This window comes from Sorghum bicolor, chromosome 4 (genome assembly GCF_000003195.3).
Source record: "Sorghum bicolor cultivar BTx623 chromosome 4, Sorghum_bicolor_NCBIv3, whole genome shotgun sequence".
Taxonomy (NCBI): Eukaryota; Viridiplantae; Streptophyta; class Magnoliopsida; order Poales; family Poaceae; genus Sorghum; species Sorghum bicolor.
In genome coordinates this window covers 5628432-5641522 of record NC_012873.2, presented here as the reverse complement: position 1 = coordinate 5641522, position 13091 = coordinate 5628432, and the positions used below count along the sequence as shown (strand labels likewise).

General features: G+C 46.2%; 2 protein-coding genes across 2 annotated transcripts; one reads left to right on the top strand and one right to left on the bottom strand.

The window, feature by feature from the left end:
- On the top strand, positions 927-4229 carry LOC8077644 (PTI1-like tyrosine-protein kinase At3g15890). The gene is made up of 4 exons (XM_002453379.2): positions 927-1221; positions 1931-2090; positions 2954-3216; positions 3308-4229. Exons 1-4 carry the CDS (start codon positions 1181-1183, stop codon positions 3966-3968), a joined length of 1125 nt encoding a protein of 374 aa, XP_002453424.1. The 5' UTR covers positions 927-1180; the 3' UTR covers positions 3969-4229.
- On the bottom strand, positions 4637-10088 carry LOC8079421 (putative F-box/FBD/LRR-repeat protein At4g00315). Its single transcript, XM_021459993.1, has 3 exons — positions 8941-10088; positions 8695-8838; positions 4637-5260 (listed from the first exon to the last, which is right to left on the bottom strand). Exon 1 carries the CDS (start codon positions 10013-10015, stop codon positions 9086-9088), a length of 930 nt encoding a protein of 309 aa, XP_021315668.1. The 5' UTR covers positions 10016-10088; the 3' UTR covers positions 4637-5260; positions 8695-8838; positions 8941-9085.

The following is a 13091-nucleotide window of genomic DNA, read 5'->3' as shown; positions in this document are numbered from 1 at the left end:
AGCCGTTAAATCTACGTAAGGGAAAGCCTAAATTACTCATCTCAAGTTTAGTATGTGGCTAGATAACCCCATAAACTGGCATTTAGCTCGATTTACTTCTCCTAACGATATCAATCAGCCCAATTTACACCTTAACAAGTTTTTGTCTCCTTTGTTTTTCCACATACAAGTTAAAAACTCAACTTGCACATAGAGAAATAAAAAAATATAGTTTCCAAGATGTAAATTAGATCAACTAAAATAAGTTAGTAAATCATTTTATAGGGTTATTCTAGACGTAGGACAAGCTTAGGGAGCAATAATTCAAACATTTTTTTCCTTTATACATAACTACACCAAGTACATCGAGAAGAAAGACCAAAGCACAAACCACTTATCACGTGTGAGACCGCGTACAAGTCGCTCATGAAAAATTCCAACGAGGTGGGCTCGTTGAGACGGTCAAGAACATCAAGCTGTTCACCCAATCCATCGACATCGACAACTCACATGCATTTTGTTACATATACGATCAGTATAATACTACTGTACACCCCCATAACAATTTGTACTTATCTCAGCTAGCCAAGTCTTCCCCGGGGATCCTTTTTCTTTTGGTCAAACGTAAACAGCTACAACGCCCCACGCCAACAGCAGCCACCATTCTAAACTACCCACCCCTCTCTTCGCGGGACCCACACGCCAGCCAGAGGCCAGTGCCAGTTCACCCAGCGTGGCCCGCACGTCAGTGGCCGTCCCGGCCGCGAACCCCGTCACCCGCCGCGTGACGTTACCCCGCCGGTTCAGAACCGACCGTTACCGCGGTCGGTTCAAAACCAGCCAATCGCGCAACGCCACGTGGACGGCGGCTCGGGAGCCCGCGGGTGAGCGGACCGCGCGCCCCGGCTGGCTACCTGTATACCTGGCCTGGCTTTGCGTATGCTAGTGGGGAAGTGGTGGTGCGCTCAGCCAGTCAGCCGACAGACACACAGCGCAAAGCCCCCCCACGAGAAGATCCGCCCTCTCCTCCGGTCCTCCGCGTTGCTGTCACGCCGGCGTCGAGGCTCGAGAGAAGGCGGCGGCGGCGGGTGAGCGCGTGGCTGTGGGGTGTGTCCGTCCGGTGAGATAGCTGGGGGACGCGCCGGCTCGTGCTGTGACCTGGAAGCTCTGGAGGCGCTGAAAGCGGCCTGGCAGGCGGGCGATGGGGTGGGGGTGGTCTTCCTGCTGCAAGCGGTCGGACGGGTGAGTGGTTGCCGGCTACCTGTGCCCGGCGATTTGTTTTTTTGTCTTGCAATTGAGGTCTGGTGCGGGTTTGGGGTTATGAGTTTGGGTTGTGCTCGCTCGGTTTGGGGGGAGAATCGGAGAAGGCCAGAAGGGGTATGGTCAAATGGTAGCAACTTTTTTTTCCCCTCCTTCTTATTTGGTTTGTGTCATGTGTGTCACTGTTGTAGGCTGGGATTTTGGGGGAGATGATTGTGTGCTTCACTTCACCTGTGTTCACTGCACAGAAAAATTGGTCTGTTTGGGTGGGTGATGTCTTCAGTGGCAATTGATAACCCCAAACCGTCTGAGCTTGATGTATATTTCTGTGGGTTCGTTAGTACGTACTGTACTTCGGTGAATGATAAATATAAGGAGTAATCACATCTTGTTTGGACCGGATGGAAGGACAAAGATTGAATATCTGAACTTCTGCGTCGTTCCAAATTTCGCTGTTTATCTGTTTTCACTGCAAATAGTAGTCTTGAATTGCGGGCAGATCAAGGCTGAAGAGGCCATAAAGTTAACTTTAAGTTGTTTGTTCAGAATGCGCTGCAATTTGGGGAGGAGTTGGGTGAAGTGATGAGTTCACCTTTGGGGGCTCCATTAGTACCTTTCTTTTTTGTAACATTCTGCTAGTAAACTGCTGCCGTCACTTCACTGAAAAGCTGTTGGTTTGTTGTGTTCTTAGGGCTGAGCCTGGTAGGAGGAAGAAGAAGAAGGACACGACGTGGCGGATCTTCTCGCTGAAGGAGCTTCAGTCAGCAACAAACAATTTCAATTATGATAACAAGCTCGGCGAGGGTGGTTTTGGCAGTGTCTATTGGGGCCAGCTCTGGGATGGGTCACAGGTGCAGTCTTTCTCTTGAACAACTGAAATAATCTTTGTGTTCTACTGTGCCGCTGTGTGCACCACTTTTTTTTTGCTGTAGTGTTAGCTTCTGGTGACTTTTTTTTTTAACTAAAGCAACTGGCATTATTTTTGTACTTTTGGTAAGAACCTCTTGATGTTGATGATTGTATCTTAACTGATTCAATCTCATCTTGGAGTACTATTTCTAGTTCTAGCAGTTTATGAAATCTAAAATGGTAGTTTTCAGAGCTGTCCTTTGAATATTCTTTTGAAGATGATGTGATGGACATCCAGATTATACCTTAGCTTGAGGCCATGTCAACCACAAACTTGTGGGTCACATTAGAGCATTGTTAATCTTTTACTACTACGATGACATGATCATATAACTAGAGAGCCAAATTTTTAGGTGTGAACACACTTGATAGGGGGAAAGGCAAGTTAAGGATCAGCCAATCACAGAGTCCTGGCAAATTGAACCACTTCAGCTATTTGTGTTTTACTCTATGGTAAACCTATGCTCGTATAAGTTTGCATTGTTCATGCTATACCTATATATATTGTGGCCAGATAAAAAGTAGGGTTCTTGACACATGGGCATGCTATGTTGCAACAATCTGCCTTTTTTTATAAGCAACAATCTGCCTAAATGGGTGTATCATAAGGTAAATATTTTTCTTTTCTGTGGGATTTTGAGCTAAGTGCTCCTCGCGGGCTCATTGATATGCTTTTGCTGCACACTTTGAGTGTTCCAATACCAGTTTCTTAAGGGATCCCGTATGTTTCATATATTCTTTACTCCATGAATGGGATTTCATATCCTCTGGAACTTACCGCTTCACTCTTTAATGATACAAACAGATTGCCGTGAAGAGGCTCAAGAGTTGGAGCAACAAAGCTGAAAGAGAATTTGCTGTCGAAGTGGAGATTTTGGCACGAGTGAGGCACAAGAGCCTTTTAAGCTTGCGCGGATATTGTGCTGAAGGCCAGGAACGCTTGATAGTCTATGATTATATGCCAAACCTGAGCATACACTCTCAACTTCATGGACAGCACGCAGCAGAGTGCAATCTCAGTTGGGAAAGAAGAATGAAGATTGCTGTTGATTCTGCAGAAGGGATCGCGTAAGCCACATAACATCATTGTTCATGTTTATCCTCACAGCATCAACCAAACTTCAGCAATCTTATTATTTAAAATTTTTTCATCTTGTAGTTATCTGCATCACTATGCGACACCGCATATCATTCATAGAGACGTCAAGGCGAGCAATGTTCTCCTGGATTCAAATTTCCAAGCTCGGGTTGCCGACTTTGGGTTTGCCAAGCTAATTCCAGATGGTGCAACGCATGTCACCACAAAGGTGAAAGGCACACTTGGTTATCTCGCACCAGAGTATGCAATGCTTGGGAAGGCCTCTGAAAGTTGCGATGTCTTCAGTTTTGGAATTATGCTCCTAGAGCTTGCCAGCGGGAAGAAGCCAGTTGAGAAGCTTAACCCCACCACGAAGAAAACCATAACTGAGTGGGCTCTTCCTCTAGTCCGTGACAAAAAGTTCAAGGAAATTGCTGATCCAAAGCTCAAGGATAGCTTCGTCGAGGATGAGCTGAAGCGAATGGTGCTTGTTGGGATCGCCTGTTCTCAAGACAAGCCTGAACAGAGACCCATAATGTCTGAAGTCGTTGAGCTGCTCAAAGGAGAATCTACTGAGAAGCTTTCCAACCTGGAGAACGATGATCTGTTCAAGCCTGATAGCTCATTCCAGAGCTCATCCGGACCTGATAGCTCAGACTGCGTCACCGAGGAGAGGAGTCCCAAAGCTGATGCGATAGAGGAGGCAGTTGATTCAAGTGAGACAGTTCCCTCAGCAAGGTAGCGTGATGCATAGTGGTGTTGTCTGTAGGTGCCCTGAGCTCCTTGCCTGGGAGAAATGTGTTTATCAGTGTGCTTAATTTGGGAGCTTCCTTGCCCAGTTCTCCTATGTGCTGTCATCTCTTCGTGTTGGCATGGTACTATTAGCTTGTAAAATTCTGTAAATCTGGGCCTGATTCCATCTGTAGCACTGCTGTTAGCGTTTAGCTACTTAAATCCATCAATGATTTGTGTGCAAGTCCCATAATGTTATTTTTTTGGGTCTTCATCATGTATAATTATCACTACTTTCGTACGAATTTTTATTGTTAAGCGCTTCTATCGCAAATTGCTGTCACAAAAAATGCAAGATTGATTTCTTCAGGCACGAGCACTGCAATGAAGAAGTATGGAAACAAAACAGTCCTCAGGGATATTAGCCGGCTCCTGCTGAAATGACCACTCGTCAATCATGCTGAAATGACCCACCTTTCCCTTTCCCAGGAAAGGATCAGAAGCTGGAAGAAAGCAGCAGCTAACAAGACCGGCTGGGCCACACCTGACATATCTGCATACAGGTTGATGTGGTCCACCACAGACCTGAAATAATTTTTAGCGGAAATGGTGTGACGCAGAAGTAGAAGGTGCACTTCCGGTAGTTACTATGCTAATACAACTAAAATGCCAGTCAAATTCAGTATGAGAAAACAGCAACATGGCAAAGAAACAGTTCGAATGAAGTAAAAAAAAAACAGCATAAATTAGCACATTCACCTAGCATCCATATAGCAGTGGTAACTAAGTCACTACAATACAAGTTGCGATATCTCTAATTTAGACATACGTTGGTAAAAAAAAAAAAACTGCAGAGCAGTGAGGCATTAGCATGTAGTGTCTAATTTAATTGTTTATTTACTGTGTCTGAGTTCTAAACTCTCAAAGGCACAGAAAAGGATCGCTGCAATTAAAATCAAACGCTAATTTGAGATTCCAAATGCTGCCTCCTCCCTCACCAAGCCGGGCAAATTTGTACCCCGCCTTGTTGCTTCCGCTTGCCCATCTGGCACTGTCCAATGCCATCATTTTCGAGGCCAGTTCTTCTGGTTTAGAGAGCTTTGGAAGTTCTATCACGATATTCATCTTCTCCAATGCCTCAGCATTTTCGGCAATAAACATAAGGAAAGCAAATTCACTTTCATCCCCATGGAAATCACGAAACGCCAGCGTCTTGAGACGTGACTGGACACACTTGATGGGTCCAGCCTCTTGCCAGAACTTGAGATTTAGGTTGCTGGTGGCCTCTTTTGTTCGTTCCGACTGCAATTTAGATACACAGTTTAGCCACAATAATAATGGTGATATCTGGCGGATGATAAATAACTGAGCATGCGACACAATATTATAAAACCTGTTTGGATCTACCAGCAAACCCAAGGTCCTCATGGACTCTAATTGTTGGGCACCTACTGAGAAGATCACTTAAACTGAAAATGAGTCACTATGGAGGAATTAAAGAAGCGATCTTATCTATGGAGAAAAGCACGCCCTCCATGGCCCTGATCATATGCCTATTGAATTTTATCAACATTGTTGGGATTTCATTAGACATAATACATTCAATGTAAATGGAGTTTCATGAAAATAAATTAAATTGGACATTGGGAGAATAAACTACAGGGTAACTACCCTACTTCCCGAAATCAAGAATGCAAACAAAATCCAACAATACAGACCTATATGTCTGCTCAATGTCATTTATAAAATCTTCACCAAAACCCTTATGCTTAGGTTGGAGAAAGTCATGAACAAACTTATCACAAATGAAAAATGGGGTTTAACGAAGAAAGAAACATTATGGATGGAGTGATGGTCCTCCATGATACAAAAAACTGAAAAAGAGAGGGTCCTGTGCTTAGATTGAATTTTGAAAAAGCGTATGATAAAATTAACTGGGACTTCCTTCTTTCTTGTCTGAGGCAAAGGGGTTTTCACAATCATTGGTGTGACTGGATTGCAACGGTCATGACCTAGATGACCAAATTATAAGTCGTTTAGGCCTCTCTAGATACATAACTTTTGCTATGCACCTAGATACTATGCTATGTCTAGATACATGGCACAAGTTATGCACCTAGAAAAGCCAAAAACAACTTATAATTTGGAAAGGAGGGAGTATACTTATGGCTAATACTTTACTACTGGGAAAGGGGTGAGACAAGGAGACCATCTTCACCCTTTTTGTTCAATACAGCAGTGGATACCCTTGCAAAAATGATCATGCACAGGAAAAACAAGCTTTTGACAGGCCTAGTACCAGGATATGTGGATAATGGCGCTGTAATTCTGCAATACACAGACGACACAATTTTGTGCATGCAAGAACTAATCTCAAGTTCCTGTTGCATCTGTATGAATCCATTTCTGGTCTTAAAATTATTTTTCTCTAAAAGTGAAGCAATAATGATTAGCCAAGATGCTAATAAATCTATGGAATACATAGACACTTTTAGCTGCACAATAGGAAAATGGTCTATAAGATACCTTGGGGTCCCTGTGTCTGGATCTAGGCTTCACATAGCTGATTGGCTCCCTCTTGATGAGAAAATGTTAAAAAGACTGGACGGGTGCCAAGGTAGTTCACTGTCCATTGGTGGGAGAACATCTCTTTTGGATTCTAATTAATAAATTTAAGTAACATGCTCACCTTATGCTATGTCTATGTACCTCCACCCCCTAAGAGCAAGTTTAATAATACAGCCCACTTGCTGCCTGTAAGGTTCTTTGCAGTCTTCTCCCAGCCCACCCATACAATAGTTAGCTATTCACTATTAATACATGGCCCACTTAAGCCAGTCTCAATGCATAGTTTCATGGCACAGTTACCAAAACTATAAACTAGGTAACCGAGCCACATGAGTTTCATGGGGATGAAACTCCTCTCTCATCTGATGAAACTCCTTCATTTAATGACCCTGCCAAGTCAGCAATTTTGCTTATGTGGCACCCTATTTAATGTGCATGACACTCCCATGAAACATGCATTGAGACTGGCCTTATCTCTCTCACAAAGTTTCTTGGTTCCTGTGCCTAAGCTGGCTGTAAGCTTACAGCCCGCTTCTCCTCTCTCTCCACCTCAGCATTTAGCCACCTTACAGCCCACTATAATACTTGCTCTAACTACTATTGACAAGTTGGACAAAACCAGGAAAAGGTTCTTTTGGCAAGGTGATGGGATGAGAAAGAAATACCACTTAGTAAAGTAGGAGATGATAACTAAGCCCAAAGATAAAGGGAGTTTAGGGATAAAAGACTTACGGAAAATGAACATTAGTCTTCTTTGCATATGGTGGTGGAAACTTGAAAATGAAGATGGTTTATGGCAGGAGATTGCAAGAAAAAACTTGAAACATAAATGTTTACAACAAGTTGCTTACAAGGCTAATAATTCCCCTGTGTGGAATGATATGATCAAAGTCAGACATATTTACTTGTTGGGAAGGTCTATGAAGGTTGGAAATGATCATATGATTGATATCTGGCGAGATATTTTGGGTGCAAATGTCTCACTGAAAGACAAGTTTCCTGGTCTATATGACATCTGTACTACACAAAATTGCCCAGTGAACAATGAACTTTGCTGTAAAAACTGGATGTTGGATTCTCGAAGGTGGTTAGGTGAAGGCCTGCAGGACCAGCTTAGGCGCCTACGTGATATTATCTTCAGATACAAAGTGAGTGAAGCAAAAGATGTAGCAAGTTGGGACTGGGAGAAAACTGGGAATTTTAGTGTCAAATCTATGTCCAAGCACTTATGTCACAATAGTTATGGTCCAAACAATAAACAGATCTGGAAGGCCAAGTTACCTCTAAAAATAAAAAATATTCATACAGCTGACTTTACAAAACACAATTCTGACAAAGGATAGCCTCATAAAAAGAAAATGGAAAGGTGATGGTTCTGGTTCCTTTTGCACTGAGAAAGAATCAGTTGTGTGTTGTGCATCTTTTCCTTGAGTGTCTTGTTAGCAAATATGTGTGGAATACCAATATTGGAGGTGGGTGAAATGGGTCCTCCCACAATGAAAACAGGTTCACATGGTTGGTTTGGCTGCAGATTGCTAGGTCATTTGGAGAACAAGAAACTCTATTTGCTTGGAGAGGAAAAGGGTCAAAGTGCCTACTGAGATTATCTATTTGATTTGTTCTATGCTGATATATTGGGCAGGGCTTCAAAAGCAAGAGATTGTGACTCGGATGAAACATGAGGCGGCAGCTCTGAAGTCAGTGGCTTTACACTTTCACCAACAAGTCCAGCAGGAGGAAGATGAATCACAGGCGATCATCAAGATTGGAATGATTTAGTAGTTTGCTGGAATGGAAGACGCCGCTGGCCTGCGTTCCATAGCATCCCTCTCAGGCTTGTAATAAGTCGAACTGGTTTACTGGTAGCTTCTGTTGTGTGTGTCTGGACCTTGGTTTTCTTTATAGGGTGGCGTAGACGCCAGCGGTTTTGATTGGTCCACTGGCTGAGCCCTTTGTGCTTGGTCTCGAGGGTAATGTGAGGTTTTTGGGTCTTAAACATGTCAGATGGCATGAAACTCTGTAATTTCATTACTATCCAAAATGAAGCGGTTCGTCCGTGTTGGAAAAAAGAAAAAAAATATATATGCAACAATAACATAGTGCTACAAAGTGGAGAATGAATAAGTGATAACGATGAAAATGCCAAATGAAAAAGAGGTCAAGTTTACCTGGATACAGAGCGTCTCGACGTTAGGAAAGCATTTGAGGAAGCTTGGCAGCATCTTCACTTCATCATGAACTCCGAAATGCAGATTGAGCGCCAACATCTGCACGCTTGGAACTGTAGTTTTGGGACTCGGCTTTGTTCCCGGCTGCAGTGAACAAACAACAGATTCAAACACCGTCATGTTAGGCACCGATCAGTAGATATTGTATGTCAACTATTGACAGAAAGAAAGAAGGGAAATTAGGACCTCGATGACAGTGTTGCCAATCTCCAGTACTTGTACACCAGGCTCCAAATAACCCAATGTGCTCAACTGCGGCGCGTGGCCAATCTTAACTCTGTAACGCTGGCTAGGGCACCTCCAGATGAAGCAGCGCTCAAGGGATTGGCAATCAACTAACGCCACTTCTTCGACAAGGGCTAAGCAGAACTGTGCGCACTGCGCAGCGTAGGCTATGGCTGGTAAGACGGGCACGCAACTTTTTCACGCTTCCAACAATGGTGAGGACCTCGAGCACGGGGCTAGCGGCGAGCAGGAAGTCGAGGTCGCGGTCCTCCAGCGCGATGGCACCAAGGACTAGCTCCTGAAGCCTGGGGAAGGAGGCACCGCGCGGGAGGGTGGCGGTGTCGACGAACCTCCAAGCGCCGAGGTACAGGCGGCGGAGAGAGGCGCAGCTAAAGAGCGCGGCGGGGAGGCGCAGACCCTCATAGGGCGAGGGGCGGTTAACGAAGGCGAGCTCATCTACGCCCTTGGTAGCGAGGAACCGGAACCAGCGAGCGAGCACGGCGCGGTCCGCATCGACGGCTTCGATGAACTGGCAGGATAGGCTGACGAAGGGGAACGGCCCGGTGTGCGAGCGGAGAGCGGCGGAGACGGCGCGGCGCACGGCGCGCGTGACGGCGCCGGGTCGCGGGGGCCGGCCCTCGGCGCCCCCGCGGGGGAGGAAGTGGGTGTCGACGAGGCAGAGCGGCGACGAGAGCCAGAGTCCGCGCCAGCGCGTGGAGAGCACGGCTGTGCGGGCCCCGTCCTTGGCGGGGAGGCGGACGAGGATGCGGCTGAGGAGGTCGTCGGGGAGGCCGCTGATGCGATCGATTCCTCCGTCTTCCTCGGCGGCGGCGGCGGCAGCGCAGGATAGAATGGGGGCCGCGGAGACCGGCGGTTTAGGGAGGTAGGCGTAGATGAACCCGAGCACGGCGTTCTGGTAGAGGGACAGCGTGCTCGGATCCAGCCCGTGTCGCATAGCCGCCGGCGTTGTGCCGTCCGTGCGGAGATCGCTGCTCGGCGGCGGCCAGCAACAGTGGGCGGGGATGCGAATCGCCATGCCGGCGCCGCCGCACTTAGATTAGGGAGCTTTTACATGTATTACCATTACAAAAGATTCACCAAATCAGAAAGTCAATAAGGGCAGTCCCAACGGTGCAAACCATACACAATGTCCAAGAGTACTACGTTATTAAAATTTAATCAATAGAAACTACACCGTACAATGGAGTGTCTTTATGTAATAAATATTGTGCTTCTGTCTCTTTCTTCATTTGGGCCTTGTTTAGTTCACCCTGAAAACCAAAAAGTTTTCAAGATTTCCCGTCACATCGAATCTTGTGGCACATGCATGGAACATTAAATATAGACGAAAACAAAAACTAATTACACAGTTTAGCTGTAAATCACAAGACGAATCTTTTGATCCTAGTTAGTCCATGATTAGATAATATTTGTCACAAACAAACGAAAGTGCTACAGTTTCGAAAAGTTTTCACTTTTCAGAACTAAACAAGGCCTTGATAGTCTCTCTCCTCTCGCATCTCTTTCAACATCAATCTGAAGAGGAGCGAAGGCAACATGAGAAGCAGAGCAGCGAGCAGAAAGCCTAGCTGTGTACTACATCACCAGCAGCCTGGCCTCTCGGCCGCCCGCATGCGACTCTTCTCCCGATATTGTGTGCCAACACGCGAGCTACAGCAAGGCCACACACAAAGATCCTGCCTGCCCGCATAAGAGAGCTCGCGGCGCCCGGCGAGCACTCACAGCAGCACGGTCGAGTGCACGTAGCGGCCGGCGAACGTGGCAGTGCGAGCAAGCACTCGCGGGATGCAAGCGAGCATCGCTAGCGCGGGAGAGCGCGACGTTGCGGGCCGGCGCGCGAGCGAGCACGGGCGGCAAGCGAGGACAGCGGCGCGCGCGAGCGAGCTCCGCACTGCGGCTCTGGCTACTCCCCGTGTTCCCGCGCGGTGGGGCACGTGAGCGAGGCGGCTCCGGCGAGTTCCTTGGACAGGTCAGCGGTGTGCGCAAGCGAGGCGACCTCGACAGACAGCGCAGCTGCGAACGAGGCAACTCCAACGATTTCTAGCGGCGGTACGCGCCTGCGCGGGTCAACGCGGCAGCTCCGGCGAGCTCCCATGGTGGCGCACGAGCGAGCGCGGCTAGCATGCTGTAGAAACCGGTAGTTTCTCCCCAACGCCGAGATCGTGATTTCTATGCGCATCGGGTCAAGTGTAGACGTCATTTCCCTCCTAAGAAACAGTTTTCTCTTTTTTTTCTCATCTCTCCTCATTAATCAAGCTACCATGTCAGTATTTTGCTTAGGTGTCATCTTATTTAATACAGATAGAAACTATGATTAATAACCGACTCTATCACAGAGTCCAAGACAATTAACTACATATTATTTATAGTATTTTGCTGATGTGGCAGCATATTTATTGAAGAAAGAGGTAGAAAAAAATAAGACTCCAAGCCTTATTTAGACTCCAAGTCCACATTGTTCGAGGTAATAAATAACTTTAGACTCTATGATAGAGTCTTCATTGTGAGTGCCCTAAAAGGTTATTGGCAACGTATTATATGCAATCTAGTTTCATGTGCAACCTATGCAACCACCAATTAAGACTACAGGATCTAGATCCAACGTCTGAGGTTTTTTTACTTAAACCCCTCTACCTGTGGGTTTAAATCTAACCCTGTGTATCCAGATGAGAGGATTTAAGTGAAAAAAATCTTAGACATTAGATCTAGATCTTGTGGCCTTAATTAGTGGTTGTATAGGTTGCACACGAAGCTGGGTTGCACATGATACGTTCCCAAGTTGTTTCGTACCGCTGTGCCCAACTTCATCTTCGGCTATACCTCTGTGTCATTCCGTCAATTTTAAAGCCTAACGGCAGTTAAGTGGCCTGACAATAGACTTGAATGCTCCTGAATGCAGTCCACGCTCACTGATCCCAACCGCGGATTCCTGTCCTTCTTCGTCATCAACAAGCTGTTCAAGGACGGCGTCGAGCTACCCAAGGCCGACCAGCTGCTCCAGATCCTCCACGACGGCCCCAACCACCGTGGTGGACGCGAGGCCGCTGGGGTCCGGGTACTCCGACGGACTCACCTCCTCCTAGCTCTAATGGATCTCCTTGGCCTTGGCGGTGCGCTTCCGGTCGGAGACGTGCGTGGGCGCGACGGGCGACAGGGTGCTCGGCGCCATGGCAGGGGATGCAGTAGCTGCTGCTGATGCGATGCTCTCTAGGGTCGGCAGACGAGGGGAGAGTGAGAGCTCTGGAGTCTGGAGAAATCGAATCGGAAGGGGATCGGTCAAATGTGAAAGCAGAGCGACGGGAAGGGCAAGAAGGACATTGTATTATTTGGGACCCACATGTCAGACCCCATAAACGAAGAAAACGAACAGAATGGGGATGAAATGACATAGAGGTATAGCCGAAGATAAAGTTAGACACAGCGGTGTGAAACAACTTTTTAGTGGGCTTTCTAGTTTGTGGATCTTTTGTAATGACATACAAAGTAAAAGGCTCTCCATTACGCGCACGGCCGCACGGCCAGCGAGGGTTCGGTGGCCGCTTCTGCACTGCTCTGCCGAGGAGGAGAAGGTAATGGGCTAAATGGCCCGATCCATTCATTGGGTGGGCCGGAGCTGAACAACAAGCAGGCTGGGCCGGAGTTGATTCCAGGAATGCTCCTTGGGACATGAAGCTACGGGAGTATGTGACAAGGATTAGCAGTAGCCCTTGTGTCTTTTGAAATATTTATTGGACATAAATAAAAGATCGATTTTTTTGAAAAATAACAGGCCTTGTGAGGAGTCAAACTCGCCAAAAGTTGTGTGGCGAAGTTTTACAAACAACCTAATAATACCTGCTACTAAAATTATGTTTGAATACTTAGTTTGTATCTGATTCTGATGTTTTCTCATCTCACTTGATAGGAAATAATAGCAAAAGCTTTCATTTATTCGAGTGAAACTAAACATTTGATGAATGACTGTTGTGTTCTTACTCTTTTTTTATGAAGTTAGTGTTCATATATAGAAAATATAACAGTAATTACATAGAGTTTAAACGCAGACCACACACACTTGCTGGGTTGCCAGCTTACAAGGTCCAGTTCAAAAA

Bases quoted from the DNA above. Each gene is read 5' to 3' on its own strand.
- LOC8077644 (XM_002453379.2), top strand. From the start codon at position 1,181: ATGGGGTGGGGGTGGTCTTCCTGCTGCAAGCGGTCGGACGG. The intron at 1,222-1,930 runs GTGAGTGGTTGC...TTGTGTTCTTAG, and splicing joins TGCTGCAAGCGGTCGGACGG to GGCTGAGCCTGGTAGGAGGA. The intron at 3,217-3,307 runs GTAAGCCACATA...TTCATCTTGTAG, and splicing joins GATTCTGCAGAAGGGATCGC to TTATCTGCATCACTATGCGA.
- LOC8079421 (XM_021459993.1), bottom strand. From the start codon at position 10,015: ATGGCGATTCGCATCCCCGCCCACTGTTGCTGGCCGCCGCCGAGCAGC.